The following is a 14,617-nucleotide window of genomic DNA, read 5'->3' on the forward strand; positions in this document are numbered from 1 at the left end:
ACCATGATTTATTCACTGAAGGCAAGGGAGGCATTCACCACATGCTGTTGAGGGAAAACATTGCCATTTGCTTATGGATATCTGGCCTATGGTTCCATCCCTAAAGCTATAATGCTTGAGCCCCACCCCCCAAAAAAAATGTCCCCTCTTGACACAGCTTCTTCTTGGAAGATTTTTTAGGAAGACTGGTATATTTTGCATAGAGCTTGTTTAAAGTATTCCAGTCTCTCCAGCCTTTTCTTATGTCTTCAACCCCAGTTAGAAGAAAAGGAGATCTCTCTCTTCATCAGAAGAAGGGGATCTTTCTAAATTCGATGTTGGGGATCTGGACTACAGCTCCCAGTTATCCACCTCAGCTCCTTGTGAATCAGAATCTGAAGACACCCACTCTTCAGACTCTGTCAGTGAATAAGTTTCTTTTGGGAATAGAATTTCAAAAATGAAGTAAGTGGAAAGGTAAGGAGGTGTTAGATTCTCAGAAGAGGTATTTTAAGTTACTAAGCATGAATTTCCCAAAAATCAGTGGCCATACCTCCTGTGTTAGGAATTTTAGAGGATGCCTTCTGTTCAGACTCTGCACCACAGAATTCCAACCCCGCCCACCCATAAGAAACCTGACAGATTCTATAGGGTACATGGCACACACAAATTACTCTCTAAAAATCCTGTGGCAGACCCTGCTATTATATATTTAAACAGGGATAGAAGTTCCAATGCCTTTTCTGATATAGGTTCATAGGTGTGTACTAGGCTAATGGCCCTGGAGCCTATATAAGCCTAGCCCAAAAACATTCCCTGGCATCATGCCGCCCAAAGTTAGTTCCCAGTGCCCCTGTCAAGCAAGGCCACTGAAGTGATCCCCGGGGTGAACTTCCTATTGCCCATCCACTCGTCAAGATTTCTCTTAGAGGGCCAATGAAGTGCTGTGCTTGACGTGAATGGGAAGTTTGTTCCAAAGTATGGGAAGTCTCTGGGTTAGGAACCTGTCCCTCTAGCATTTCTGTTTATTGGGGTAATGAGGTTTAGTTCCCTGTAGCGTGTGGCATGGAGGGATTAGGATTTCTTTAGGTGTACTAGCAAAAATGTCTGTACGTCTTCCACATTGGTATTTAGGACAGTCAGCTGCCAAGATCACTTGTCAATATCTGTTACCTGTTAATATCTGTTATCTAATTTTGTTAATATGCATCAATCCATAGCTATCTTGCCTAACTCAGACACTAAAACTAACTTACTGGACATGTTAAACTATGCTTCCCACATCACAAATCATTCTATTAAATGTGCTTATGATACATTGGATGCTGTGTCTAAGGCTACCACTGCAAATATAATAATGCATAGGAATGCCTGGGTAAGATTACAGAGCTTCCCTGATTATGTTAAGGCTCAGTTATTGGGAGCACCGCTTGATGGTAGTTAGGCCTTCTGTTTGGAAACTCCTCAGCTAAAGTTCTCATGAACTGGAAGAAAGGGGAAAATAATGCAAGGAGACAAACAACTCCTTTTGTCTCCTATTTCAAAATATCAAAGGATTACCCTTCTTTCTCTGCTCTCTTTTTTCAGAAGCCTTCTAAATCCTCCCAGCAAAAAACTGCTAAACAGCAGTACAAGACAAAATGCAAGGTGAATCAAAAAGTGAAAGGAGAGGGATCTCAACAACCTTCCTTTCATCAGAAAGTCAGTGACTACCTATGTGTATTTACCCCCTCCCCCTTTCCATCTTCAGCCTAGCCTTCCTTCCCAAATTGCAGGCAGGATGTCTCTCTCTCTCTCTCTCTCTCTGTCTCTCTCTTTGCCTTCATCTCTGGAAACAGATAATTTCAGATGCATGAGTTCTAAAACTAATTCATAATTTTTACAGATTACCGTGGGCATCCCTTCCACCTCAGGCTGGGATCCGTATTCCTCCAAAAAAACCAAATCCATCTGTTTCCTTAAATTCATTCAGATTTGCTCGGACAGGCAGTGAAAGAGACAGTTCTCCATCCCAACAAGATAGAGACTTTTATTTGAGAATGTGTCTTGTTCCCTGAAAAGAAGACACACAAAGACCTATTTTGGACTTTTTAAAAACTAAACACCTTTCTCTTGGTATCAAAATTCAAAATGCTCTTTTTACAGACCTGTTTGCTCTGTTGTTTCCCATGGCTTTTCTGGTCACTCTAGATCTTGAAGAGTCCTACCTGTACATTCCAATTCACAAAAATCACAGGTGATGAGTAAGATTTTTCCTTTCAGTTTACATCTTTGCCTTTTGATCTTTCCTCCATTCTGAGCTTTTACAAGGTGCCTTGCACAGTCCTAGTCTTCTGCAGATTACAAGGCATTCATAACTTTCCTGTACTTGCACAGTTGCCTCATTTCTGCTTCTTCTGTCCAAGATACTTTAGCAGCTTTTCAGTTCATTACTCATCTTTTCAGCAGCCTGTGTTTCAAACTAAATCTGAAAAAAGTCTTTGTTTGGACACATTTCACAGGTTTCTGTGCCTTGTATGTCTCCTAGACATCTCTCTGTCAACAGCCTTCCTTCCTCAAGACATCTCCACTTCTTAAGTCTGGATTATCAAAACATGTCTACAGCTGGAGACTTCAAAATTTGAGTCACATGGCTTCTTACATTCTGAAATTTCCATTTGTCAGGCTACATATGAGAAGAAACAGTGGTATCTGATGTCAGTTTGGGATCAGCATCTTCATCCCTTTTCATTGCAAGTTTCTGTTCCCAATTTTATCAGAAATGAACTCTTGTGGTGGGCTAACCAGGTCTCACTAAATCCAGGCCTCATTTTTCCTTCCCTTTTTCCTGCTCCATCAGCTACAACTTTGCACTTTGCATGGGGGACAGTCTCTCAAGCTATTAAGGTCCAGGGCATGTGAAAGGCTTATTTCAGATAAGCACCTAAATCTCAGGGAGATTATCTCTCTAATAAAACCCCTCGAAGCTATGAACTCTTGGACCCTTGTTGGTGATAACAGACAACATCGTAGCAATGTGATATATGAACAAACAAAGGGGGATGAGATCCTATCCCCTTTGCAGGCTAGCTGTGATTATGTGGGAGCTGATAATACAGAACAGTTTCGCTATTCTGCATGCATGCATCCCATCAGAACACAGTAGCTGACAACTTGATAGCAGATCCAGGATAGAATTCATAAATGGTTGCTACTCCTAGAGGTCATCCAGGAGATGTCCACCAGTGGGAAATTCCCCAAGTAGCTCTGTTTGCTCCTATCTCAGCAGAGAAAGAAACCAATTCTGTTCCAGGACACCTTGCAAGAAGGCCTGGAAAGCAGATACATTCTCTTTCCAGTGAATGGAAATATTATTCTATGCTTCCCCCCCTTTCCTGTCATATCCAAGGTTCTCTAAAAGTTAAGATGGACTTGCCAGAAATACGTCTGATAACTTTTGTCCAGAGACTGTTGGTTCTTCTTTTTCATACACCTGACTAGGAGCAGTTACCAAAAATCTACTCACATGGGACAAGGGATCCTAATCCACCCCAACATTCATAATCTCCATGTGACTCTCCTGATGTCAGTTTTTTGTCTTCTTGTAGGTGCCCTTTTTGTGGAGGAGGCACAGCCAAGTATTAAAGGAGGCAAGAAGATTTGGTTACTGGAAAATCATACTTAGCCAAATGGAAAAAATGTCTGGATGGTGCTGTTAAAAAAGAATAAGATCCGTCCCAAGTGGGTGACTCTTTCTTCAGTGTCTGCATGAATTACCCATCTCAGGCTTTGTGTACAATTTTATCAAGGTGCACCTTTTGTCTATTTCTACTTTTCTGCCTTTAGAGCCTCCCTTTCTTCCTTATTTCAAGTTAAACAATTCTAGACAGGGGCATTGCATATTAGACCACCTAGAAAACAAGTGGCATCTCCTTGGGATCTTAATTTTGTATTGGAGAAGCTCTTACCCTGTTTAAGGTTTTGAACCTGCAGCAAGTTGTTTAAAATTTCTTAACATGGAAGACTGTGTTGCTCATTGCTCTGTCAGCTAGGGAGGTAGCCAAATTTACAGGGCCTAATATCTATACCATCTTTTTTTTGTTTGTCATAAAGGCAGGGTGAGTCATAAATCCAACCTTTCCCTTATACCTAAGGTGACTTCTGAATTACCTTTGAACCAAACTATTCATCTCCCTCTGTTCATTCTTGAACCATGAAACAGGGAAGAAAGAATCCTTCATACTTTAGATGTCCACAGAATTAAGATTTTTGCACAGACAGGAGGACAAAAGATTTTAGAAAATCTTACCGTTTTCTTTCCTTTGATGAAGGGAAAAAAGGACAGCCAGTATCTAAGCAAACTATTTTCAGATGGTTGGCTTAGGCTAAGTTCCATTACTCGCACCATCGCAAAAGTCCCTGTCAAATATTCAGGGTTCATTCTACTACAGCTGTGGGCTACTTCTGAGGCTTTTTAGAAAAGGGGTGGACTCTAGGTCTGTTCTAGAGGCAGCTACTTGGTCTTCATTAGACACTTTAACTAGACAGTACAGGTCAGACTGTTTTCAGCACCAGAGCAGGGTTTGCTAAAGCTATTTTACAGAGACTTTTAGACTCTGGCCCTTCTCCAACCACCATTTTTTCCTAAACTGTGACAATAATCCCATATAATTACAGGTACTGTTACAGTGATCTAATGAAGAACATAGTACAGTTCTGCAGTGTATAAGTTAACTAACTGTAACAATAAATATAGTAGCTGAATGTAGTGATACAAGTCTCCTCAGCGTAATAAATATTGATCTTTGTATTACATTTTTTGAGGTAAGGAGGAATTGCCTCTTGTCTGTTTTATTTAAAAACACTGGGTATGAAGGAGATTCAGATACTGATATATTTTGAATGATTTTGCAGAAACACAGTTTCACACAGATTGCTTCTTGTTTAGACCTGTACTGTGAATCCAGTGCAACATTCAGCACAAGAGTATGAAGAGAATGCCACTTTGGACTCTGTACAGCTGACCATTTCCCAGACAACAGAAGAGAAAGAAGACAGAGATTTACTACAGCCTTTATTAAGTAGCAGTGTCAGCACAGTTGATTATGAATATTTTGATGTGGGCATTGGTCAGGTGAGTTTTTGCGACAGCTGTTGGACCTATGAATATGGTGTGTTCTGACAACATTTGAGTAGTAGTCATAACATCTTTTGTATAACATTTGTTGAATGGCAGTTTACCATATATATGTTTCCCTAAGTATCTCTCAAAAAACACCTTTTTGAAACTACCAGCTTTATCAATGGTCTTTTTAGACAAATTAATAAAAACAAATGAAAAAAATATCAGTACCAGACCTTTTATTAGCAGCATGCTGCCTGTACTTTTTCATGTCTGGAAGCTGTTGGTTTCCTAGTCCTTGACTGTCTGTGATTGGATGTATTTTGAGTTGTGGTTGGATTCCTGTAAAAGCTGCTTCTTCCACAGTTGAGACCAGTACTATTTTCTGCATGGCTGAACAGACAGAAACTGGTGCATCAATATTTTTTTAATTTATTTTATATTACAGCTTTTAATTACCAGGAAAGTTTGACTGGGTTAAAGGCTAACCCTAGCTAAACTGTCAGTGTAGGCCAGGGGAGAAGGGCTCCAATTTAACAATAGCAACAGTAAATGTTGACACAGTAACATGAGGAAGATAATTATATACATGAACACAGTAATTTATTTATTTAACATTTGTCGACCGGGAAAGTCTGACTAGGACAGCGCCTGTTTTCAGCAGAGGCCCAGGGAGAAACACTCCAGACGTATGTCTTTGGAATGTGGGAAGAAACTGGAGCACCCAGACAAAACCCATGCGAACAACGGGAGGATAGGCAGACTCTGCAAAGAAGGCACCCCAGCTGAGAATCGAAACTGAGAACCTCTTGCTGTGAGGCGACAACGTTAACCACTGTGCCGTGCAGTAATAAACTATAGTAGAGGTGGCTCAGTATTTCCAGCTAAAATAACAGTGTAATGGTAATTATTTAAAATTAGTTACAAATTCAGCCTGTATTGCTGATGCAACTCCTATTCCTAGCTGCTGGTTATTGATTAACGGGAGTTGCTGGTCTATACATTACCATGACACTTAACATATTATGACAATTTCTACAAACCTTTTGAGGTGCTTTGGTTTAATGAAGGATATTCACAGAAAGTTCATGGATCCTTTTATGTTAGCAATTCTAAGTTTTTGCTAAATGGTTTCTGGTATAAGCGGAAGTAAGCACTGACTTTTTTATGAGTTGTCTAGTTCCTTTGCCTGCTATGGCTAATAGGGCCAGGTTCACCAATTCAAAGAGTGGTATCTACAGTTGTTTGCCACATCTGAGTATAGACAGCAGAAGGATATGTTTGTGTACAATGTTGTCTTCTCTGTTTGGCTTCAACCTGTGGGTTATCAGATCTGACTCAGATCCAATGCTGGCCAAATCCTCAAGATTTCAACTCACTGGGCTCCACCTCCCCTATCCACAATACACCTGCTCCCCAGCAGATACCCCAGATCAAGTTTGTCAACATAAGAGTTAGCAGCTCGATCTGTGGCTCTGGTACAGAATATCCTTTTTCGTGTGTCTTTGCTGTTTCTTCCCCTACCTTGTAGTCATGACAGTTTAGCTAGGGTTAGTTGTTAGTTTTTTCCTTAGGTTTTTGTAGTTTTTTGGTGTGTGCACAGTTAGCTAGTGACTTTTCTCACCTTTTGAGATTTTTTAATTGTTGGCTAACTTGCCTTTTGATGGCTCTTCCTTATTTGGGCCTAAGATTAAAGACACTCTTACTTGGGAACAGCAGGACCAGGGAAGATGCTGTCTGCTGTAGGAGTGCATTTTGCTACCCCTCAGCGAACCTTCTCAAGCATTCAGAAGGGGGGGGAACATCTCTTTTTTTTTAGAAAATCGCAGCAGCCTTCCCTGGATGCTCCTTTTGAATGTTGCACATTAGGCCGGGGTGCAGAGTATAACAGGCACAGCCCATGGGGCAGGGATGGTCTGCAAAATTAGGTCTTCCACAGAGCTTTCTCCAGTGGGCCCTTTCAGTGATTCTGAAGGGTTGCCTGATTGTCCTGCTCTGGAGGCAGTCTGGGGTTGCTTGGCTCTCCACCCAGAAGTTTGGGAGACCATCACTTCAGATGCATGTGTGTTGAGTCATTTCCAGATGATATATATCATTCTTTTTTTTGAAACTCCAAATTTAGGTAACAGACATCTCCCAGATGCTCCAACCTGTCAAAGACTGTGTTGGCAGCAGGAGAGATTCAGAAGCTTCTGGCAAATTCAGTCATTCCAGAGGTCCCAAAAGACCAGTGAGGATCCTGGTCTAGTCAAGGTTCTTTTTGGTATCAAAGAAAAAAAAGGACTTCAAGCCTATTCTAGATTTGAACAAATTGAATCCCTTCATGAAACAGACCTAATTCTGGATGGTCATGATGCAGTCCCCTTCTACCTCTGCTGAAGAAGGACAATTAGATGTGCTCAACAGACCTCAAGGACACCTATCATCATATCAAGATAGAGAGGAGCTCCAGGAGGTTTATGAACTTCTGGCTGGGGGCCAGTTACTATCAGTTTAGATCCCTGCCAGTTGGCCTTACCTCCACCTCTGGGTGTTCATCAAGTGCATGGCAGTGGTTGCAGCCTGGCTCCAGCTGCAGTGATTTCAGGTCTTTCCATACCTGGACAATTGGCTCCTCACTGTCCCCATGAGTGCATCCCTAATCACGGCCAGTGACCCATTACTCCAGTTGTGTAGCCATTTAGGGATAACTGTCAACTACCTCTAACTGAGTCTACAGCCAGTCCAGACTTTAGAGTTCATAGGCTGCCACTTGGATACCGTCATCAAATTTCCAAATTCCCAAGCTCCAAAGTTGTCAGCCTTTGATCCCAGGTGGTGTATGTCCTTGCCCTTGCAAAAACTCTAGCTCAGACGATTTTGAAACTCTTGGGGCATGTGGCAGTTTTGATAGGGCTAGTTCCTTTAGTAAGGTACCACATGAGGATGCTCTCAGTGCAGACGTCCTATCTGGTTTCATCTAATGGGCTTTCCTGTCAGGTTGTCAAAGGTATGCCATGATCAGATTTGCTGATGGTTACACTCACCTTTAGAGAAAAATGGGAGACCATTTCTTCTTTCCCAGCTTGTGACCTTGTCATCATGGATGCCTCCGTTCTTGGGTGGGGTCGGCATCTCAAAGGGAGGCTGATTCAAGGGTCCTGGTTGTCTGTGGAGGCCAACGTTCACATTAGTGTCCTGGGGATGAAGGCTGGTCCCACTTAGCTTGCAGGATTTTCAGGATGTCCTCCCCCGTGGCAAATGTTCAATATGTCCATTGTCTGATATCTGAACAAATGGGGGGAAACAGGTTCTTATCCTTTTTGTTGTGAGGCTATGAGGGTTTGGCAATGGGCAATCAGATTTTAATGATTTCTGATTGCAACGCACATCCCAGGGAGGTCCAATATTCTGGCTGAAAGTTTGAGCAGGAATATTTTCCCTCCTTGTGAGTGGTCTCTAAATCCGATAGTAATGGCTCAGAATTTTTGGTGCTAGGACACACTGTGTTGTGACCTTTTTGCTTCTCCTTCCAACACTAAATGCAAGAGCTGTTATGCCTTAGTCTCCCTACTCAGGGACAATCACCCAGAGACACTTTTCTGTATGCTTGGCCCCTGTGTCTCTTGTACCCTTATCTTCCAGTTCCCCTGATAATTGGGTTTCTTCAGAAGGCAGCCCATTGCAGAGCGGCAGTGATCCTCGTAGCTCTCTTTTGCCCTTGTCAGTATGGTTCCTTGTTCTGTGACCTCTTCTGTCATGACCTCCTTAGGTTCTGGATCTCATTCATAGGTTCATAGGTGTGTACTAGGCTAATGGCCCTGGGGCCCTTACAAGCCTAGCCATAGGATTACCCTGGCATTGTGCCACCCGACCTTTGTTCCCAGTGCCTCTGTCGAGTAGAGCCACTAGTGTTATCCCCAGGGTGAATTTTCTGTTTCCCATCCACTAATCAAGATTTCACTTGAAGAGGGTCATCGAGGTGCTGTGCTTGACATGTATGGGAAGTCTGATGTTCTTCGTGTTTCACTGTTGCAGTCATTACATTTGGGTTATCTGCTTGCAGGTAGCCCTCAGTCGGCCTGATTATCAAAGTCTTGGATCCTGCGTCAGTTGCTGTCTCATCTTCCATGATGTCAGGTAGTCCAGAGTATAAAGCATGCAGCCGACGCCATTACGTCAGTCTTTCTTGCTGTGCGGTGCCCGAAGCAGAAGCAGTTCGCAAGTGCCGGTTGGCCAACTCCTGAAATTTTCATTTTCGAGTTTCAGATCCAAAGTCTTCAACTAAGCTAAGTATCCCATTGGGGAGCCTTTTTCTTGCTGTAAACCAATGTCAATAAAAGTTAATTGTATGTCTTGTGAAAAGCAAATACCTCATAAAGATTTTCATTCGTACTGCATTCCTTGCTTAGGCCCAGACCACAACGTACCTCTCTTTCAGTTTTGTGCCTTATTCAAACCTCGAACTATTATTCGTGGGTTCTTTTTTGCATCTAAATATTTTGGTACTCGGTTCAATTAACCAGAAATGGCTTCGGTAAGCCACCCGACTACCGACATTCCAAAAAAATGGAAATGTAAAGACAGAGACAGACCGTATAGGTCCAAAGCTGCCAACGATGCTTTCCTAAGCTAGTCGCCAGTTCGCCAATACTCAGTGAGGCGCTTTCACAGCCCCTGATAACCCATTACTTTAGATTGGCAGGCCTCTACTGAGACCCATTCGGAGTCCGGTATGCCGTGAGATACTTCTTCGACTGTGGGACCTGCGGATGTCTATACCTTGGATGGGTCCGGAGCCGCTGTGCAGGCACTGGCTTCTGAGGGTGTATTCAGGCCTACTAACTTGCATATTAAACTGACGCTATCTTCTTCAAGGTTTAAAACATGACCCACACCTAGAAAACGGACGCCCAGACCGCATGGTCAGGCCCCTATACCTAAAAAAACAAATGATAAGAATGGCTGAATACCTTATTACTCTAATCAGGAGAAGCCACCCTTTGCCCTCTAAGAGACCTAGAACTGATTTTCCTTCTGATTCTTTGATCAGGATTCTGATATTTCTGTTTTCTCTGATGACCAGGAGTTGCCCTTATCTACCTGTGAGGATTCTGATGCAGAGGACTCCATTCCCTCTGCTTCCCCTCCAGAGGATTTCTCTTTTGGTGAAACTTTGCATACTATTAGAGAGCATTTCCACTGGGAAAGCCAGGACTACTCTGACTCCAAAAAGAGGCTTAGGGAATTCTTACTCCTACCTCAACACAGGCCTTTAGCTATTTTTCCTGTACTAGACATTGTAGATGATACCTTCTTGGAATCTAGCGTGGCCCCTGACACTTTACCTCCGGCTCCCAGAAAACCTGACAGGTATTACAGAGTACCTGACTCTCACAAGTTCCTCTTTAAGAATCTTACTGCGGATCCTGAGACCATTTCACAGGGACCCAAAGGCATTAAGGCTACTCCTGCCAAAAACCTTACCCCCTCTGATAGAGATTCCAGGGCCCTGGACTGATGGAGTAAGAAGGTATACACTTCTGCAACTTTGGCCATTAGGGCCTTAAACTGCCAATTGCATATGTTAAAGTATCAGCAGCATATTATTGGATTGCTTAAACAGAAAATTATGTTAATTCCTGACTGTGCTCAAAATAAAGAATTACAGGATTTAATGCATTCTGCTGAACAAGTTGGAAGACATACTTTGCAATGTGGTTTTGATTCATTAGAGGCATCTTGCAGGGCTGCTGTCACTGGATCTGTACTTAGAAGGCATGCTTGGCTTAAGGAACAGTCTTTGCCAGATCATGTTAAAGCTAAACTACTGGATGCTCCCTTAAACCAAGACCGCCTGTTTGGCAACAAAGCAGAAGTAGTACTTAAAAAGATACAGGAAAAAGCTAAATCTATGCAAACTGTTAAAGATTTCCTGCAAATACAGCCTCCCAGATTTAGTAGGCACTGGCCTTCTAAGAATTGGCCCTTTCCTGCCTCTTCCAGGCCTTCTCAGTCCAAACCCAGAAACAGCAGACCACCCAGGCCTCAGTCTCAAGGTACTCACAGGCCTAAGCAGTGGGGGGCTCCCACTTCCAAAGCTGGGAGTAGTAAGACACCCTCCTGTGGTAAACTGTCACAATGACTAAACTTTAAACATTCCAAGCCCTGCTCAACTGACTGTTCCTTTAGGGGGAAAGATCGCCCTGCATGCAAAAAAATGGAAATTCATTACCCAAGACAAATGGATTTAAAATATAGTTTCCTAAGGATACAGATTCCACTTCCATTCCTTACCAACCCCAAACGGTTGGCCAGACCTACCCCGAAATCAGTGGGCAGAGGCTCAAAAGCAGGTTCTCTCTTTTCTAAGCATCAGGGCTATTCAATCTGTCCCAGAAGAGGAATGGGAACAAGGTTTTTACTCAAGACTTTTCCTGGTACCCAGAAAAGACATTTCCTGGTGTCCTATCCTAAACCTGTCTATCCTAAACACTTTTTTGGTAATACCAAAATTCAAAATGCTAAATCTTCATCAGCTGCTTCCCATGCTAGGCAAAAATGCCTGGTTGGCAACACTGGATTTAAAGGAAGCCTACCTGCAAATCCCAATAAGGGAATCTTGCAGAAGATACCTGAGCTCCAGAGCAGGCTACGTGCAATATCAGTTCTCTGCACTGCCCTTTGGCTTATCTACTGTGCCCAGGGTATTCACAAAGTGCATCACTCCAGTCATTGCATTTTGCAGGCATAGAAATATTCAAATATATCCATATCTGGACAATTGTCTAATTCAGGCAGAAAGCCAATACATACTATTAAATCATCTGGCATTTGTAAAGAAACCACTAACTTCTGTGGGGTACATCATAAACGAAAAGAAATCACACCTAGTACCCTGCCAACAAATTGTATTCCTGGGAGCAAGCTTGAATACAACTTCCCAGATGGCCTGTCTCACACTAGAGAAACAAGTTCATTTGACAGTCTACTTCAAACTACTGGCCACAAAGACCCAGCTATCTGCAAGGAAAATCCTGCAAGCCCTGAAGTTCATGCCTCTTGCATTCTACTAATTCCATATGCAAGATTGCATATGAGGAAACTGTAATGGTATCTAAAAAGCCTATGGTGTCAACATTCTCAGGACCTAGAATCAATGATTCCTATCATTCCTTGCTTAAAGACAAAGTTCTTTTGGTGGGCAGAGGCCTGCCACCACAACAAGGGACTGCCATTTACTCTACCCCCTATCGCCCAAACCCTAACAACAGACGCATCAGACTATGCATGGGGGGCTCACTTGGCAGGGCAGTGCATTCAGGGCAAATGGAACCAGAGTCAAATGCACCTGCATATCAATGAAAAAGAAATGTTAGCTGTACAGAATGCTCTGACAGCCTTCAAGGACCACATTCTTCCAGGACAATTATTGGTAAAGACGGACAACACCACTGTTATGTGGTACATAAACAAGCTGGGGGGAACTCACTCATACCCTCTCTGCAGATTAGCCATGGCTCTATGGAACACAGCCTTGAGCTACCATGTGCACCTGCAAGCTCAATTCCTGCCAGGAAAGCTAAATACACTGGCGGATGACCTAAGCAGAAATCTCATGGACCCACACAAGTGGAAACTGGAACCAAAGATATTCATCATTTTGAGAAACAAATGGGGGAGCCCAGCGATAGACCTGTTTGCCTCCCCTCAGAACTACCAATTGGATAAATTCTGCACAAGTACTCCCCACAGACAAGCTTGGAAAGTGGATGCCCTGTCCTTCACCTGGAAAAACCTATCAGTTTATGCCTTTCCCCCTCTGCCTCTCCTCTCCAAAGTGCTACTAAAGATAAAAAAGGACAAGCCAAGGGCAATACTTATTGCACCAGACTGGCCATGCCAACACTGGTACCCCCTCCTGCACAGTGTGTCACTTCTGGAACCATGGCACCTGCCTCAGACCCCTGCCCTGCTGTCCCAGCAGGAGGGCCAGATACTGCACCCACAACCTCAAACCCTGAACCTTGCAGCCTGGCTAATTACATGATCTCTCTGTTACCATCCCTCAGTAAGCAAGTGATAGATGTCATTTTGGAGGCAAGGAGGCCTAGCACTAGAAAATCCTATGCTGAAAAATGGAAAAGATTCTGTTCCTGGAGCCAGACTTAGGGGATGGGCACAGCAGTGCCCAATTTACCACACATTCTTCTGTACTTAACTGAGATGCTTCACAAGGGCCTTTCCTTTTCATCCATCAAAATTCATGCCTCGGCCATTTCAGCTCATTATAATACAGAGCCACCCCTCTTTTCTCATCCACTGCAGAAGCAATTCCTCAGAGGGGCCAAAAACTTAAGACTACCCAGGAGAGCCTCTACTCCAGCCTGGGATCTTAACTTTGTATTGGAAAAGTTCACTCTACCTCCCTTTGAGCCAGCTGCAAATGCAGAGTTGAAATTTCTTTCTTGGAAAACAGCCTTCCTTCTAGCTATCACTTCAGCAAGAAGGGTGTCTGAATTACAGGCCCTCATGGTAGTGGAGCCTTTCATCATCTTCCATGCGGACAGGATGTCCCTCAGGACCAATCCCTCTTTTATGCCCAAGGTGGTATCCAGTGTGGTCCTTAATCAGTCCATTCATCTGCCAACATTCTTTTCTAGTCCACAGAACAAAGGGGAACGAATACTGCACTCCTTGGACGTGCACAGACAACTTAGATTTTACTTGGACAGGACTAAGTCTCTCAGGAAATTTGAACAACTGCTGGTTGCATTTGCTGCAGGGGCAGAGGGGAAGGCCATTTCAAAGCAAACCATTTCTAAGTGGATAGGCCACTGCATTCATTTCTGCAATAAGCACCATGGAAAACCTACCCCACAAGGGATAAGACCTCATTCCACCAGGGCTGCATCTCCCTCTGCAGCCTTTCTCAGAGGTGTTCCTACCAGGGACATCTTAGAAGCTGCTACCTGGAGTTCTGTACATACCTTCACCAAGCATTACCACTTGCCAGTTTTTTCAAAATCCAGAGCTATTTTTTTCCACTGCAGTCTTGCAGGACCTTATAGCTGGTCTTAATGCTATCTAATTGCCTCCTCCCTTCCTTAGCTTTGGGAATCTACCCAAATGTAATGACTGCAACAGTGAAACACGAAGAACATAGTAAAGTTGTGTACACTTACCATAAATGTAGATGTTCGAGTGTATTCAGTGTTGCAGTCCTGGTTACCCTCCCTCCAGCCCCCTGACTTCTATTGACCATACCTCTATTCTTGTTTACTATGCTTAAAGCTTTCTGGTGTATTTGCTTTTTGTTGGAGGTGTAACCTTGTATATAATTGCTTCCCATTATGGGGGCACCTGACATCTAGGGCAAGAAAAACTGATGTAATGGTGTCGGCTGTATGCTTTATTCCTCTGACTACCTGACATCATGGAAGATGAGACAGCAACCGATGCAGGACCCAAGACTTTGATAATCAGGCCGACTGAGAACTACTTGCAAGCAGATAACCCAAATGTAATGACTGCAACAGTGAATGCACTCAAACATCT

At 43.2% G+C, this 14,617-nt stretch overlaps 1 protein-coding gene across 4 annotated transcripts in view; it reads left to right on the forward strand.

Moving 5' to 3' along the window:
- The window catches only part of DDHD2 (DDHD domain containing 2), a 1,375,691-nt gene that overhangs the window by 811,082 nt on the left and 549,992 nt on the right, over window positions 1-14,617 (forward strand). For all 4 annotated transcript variants that reach the window (XM_044084314.1, XM_044084317.1, XM_044084316.1 and 1 more), the window contains one exon: window positions 4,907-5,092. In XM_044084314.1, the coding sequence (XP_043940249.1) occupies window positions 4,907-5,092 (186 nt within the window). The remainder of the gene's footprint in view (window positions 1-4,906; window positions 5,093-14,617) is intronic.

Source organism: Protopterus annectens, chromosome 9.part0, assembly GCF_019279795.1.
Source record: "Protopterus annectens isolate FY-2018-M chromosome 9.part0, PAN1.0, whole genome shotgun sequence".
Taxonomy (NCBI): Eukaryota; Metazoa; Chordata; order Ceratodontiformes; family Protopteridae; genus Protopterus; species Protopterus annectens.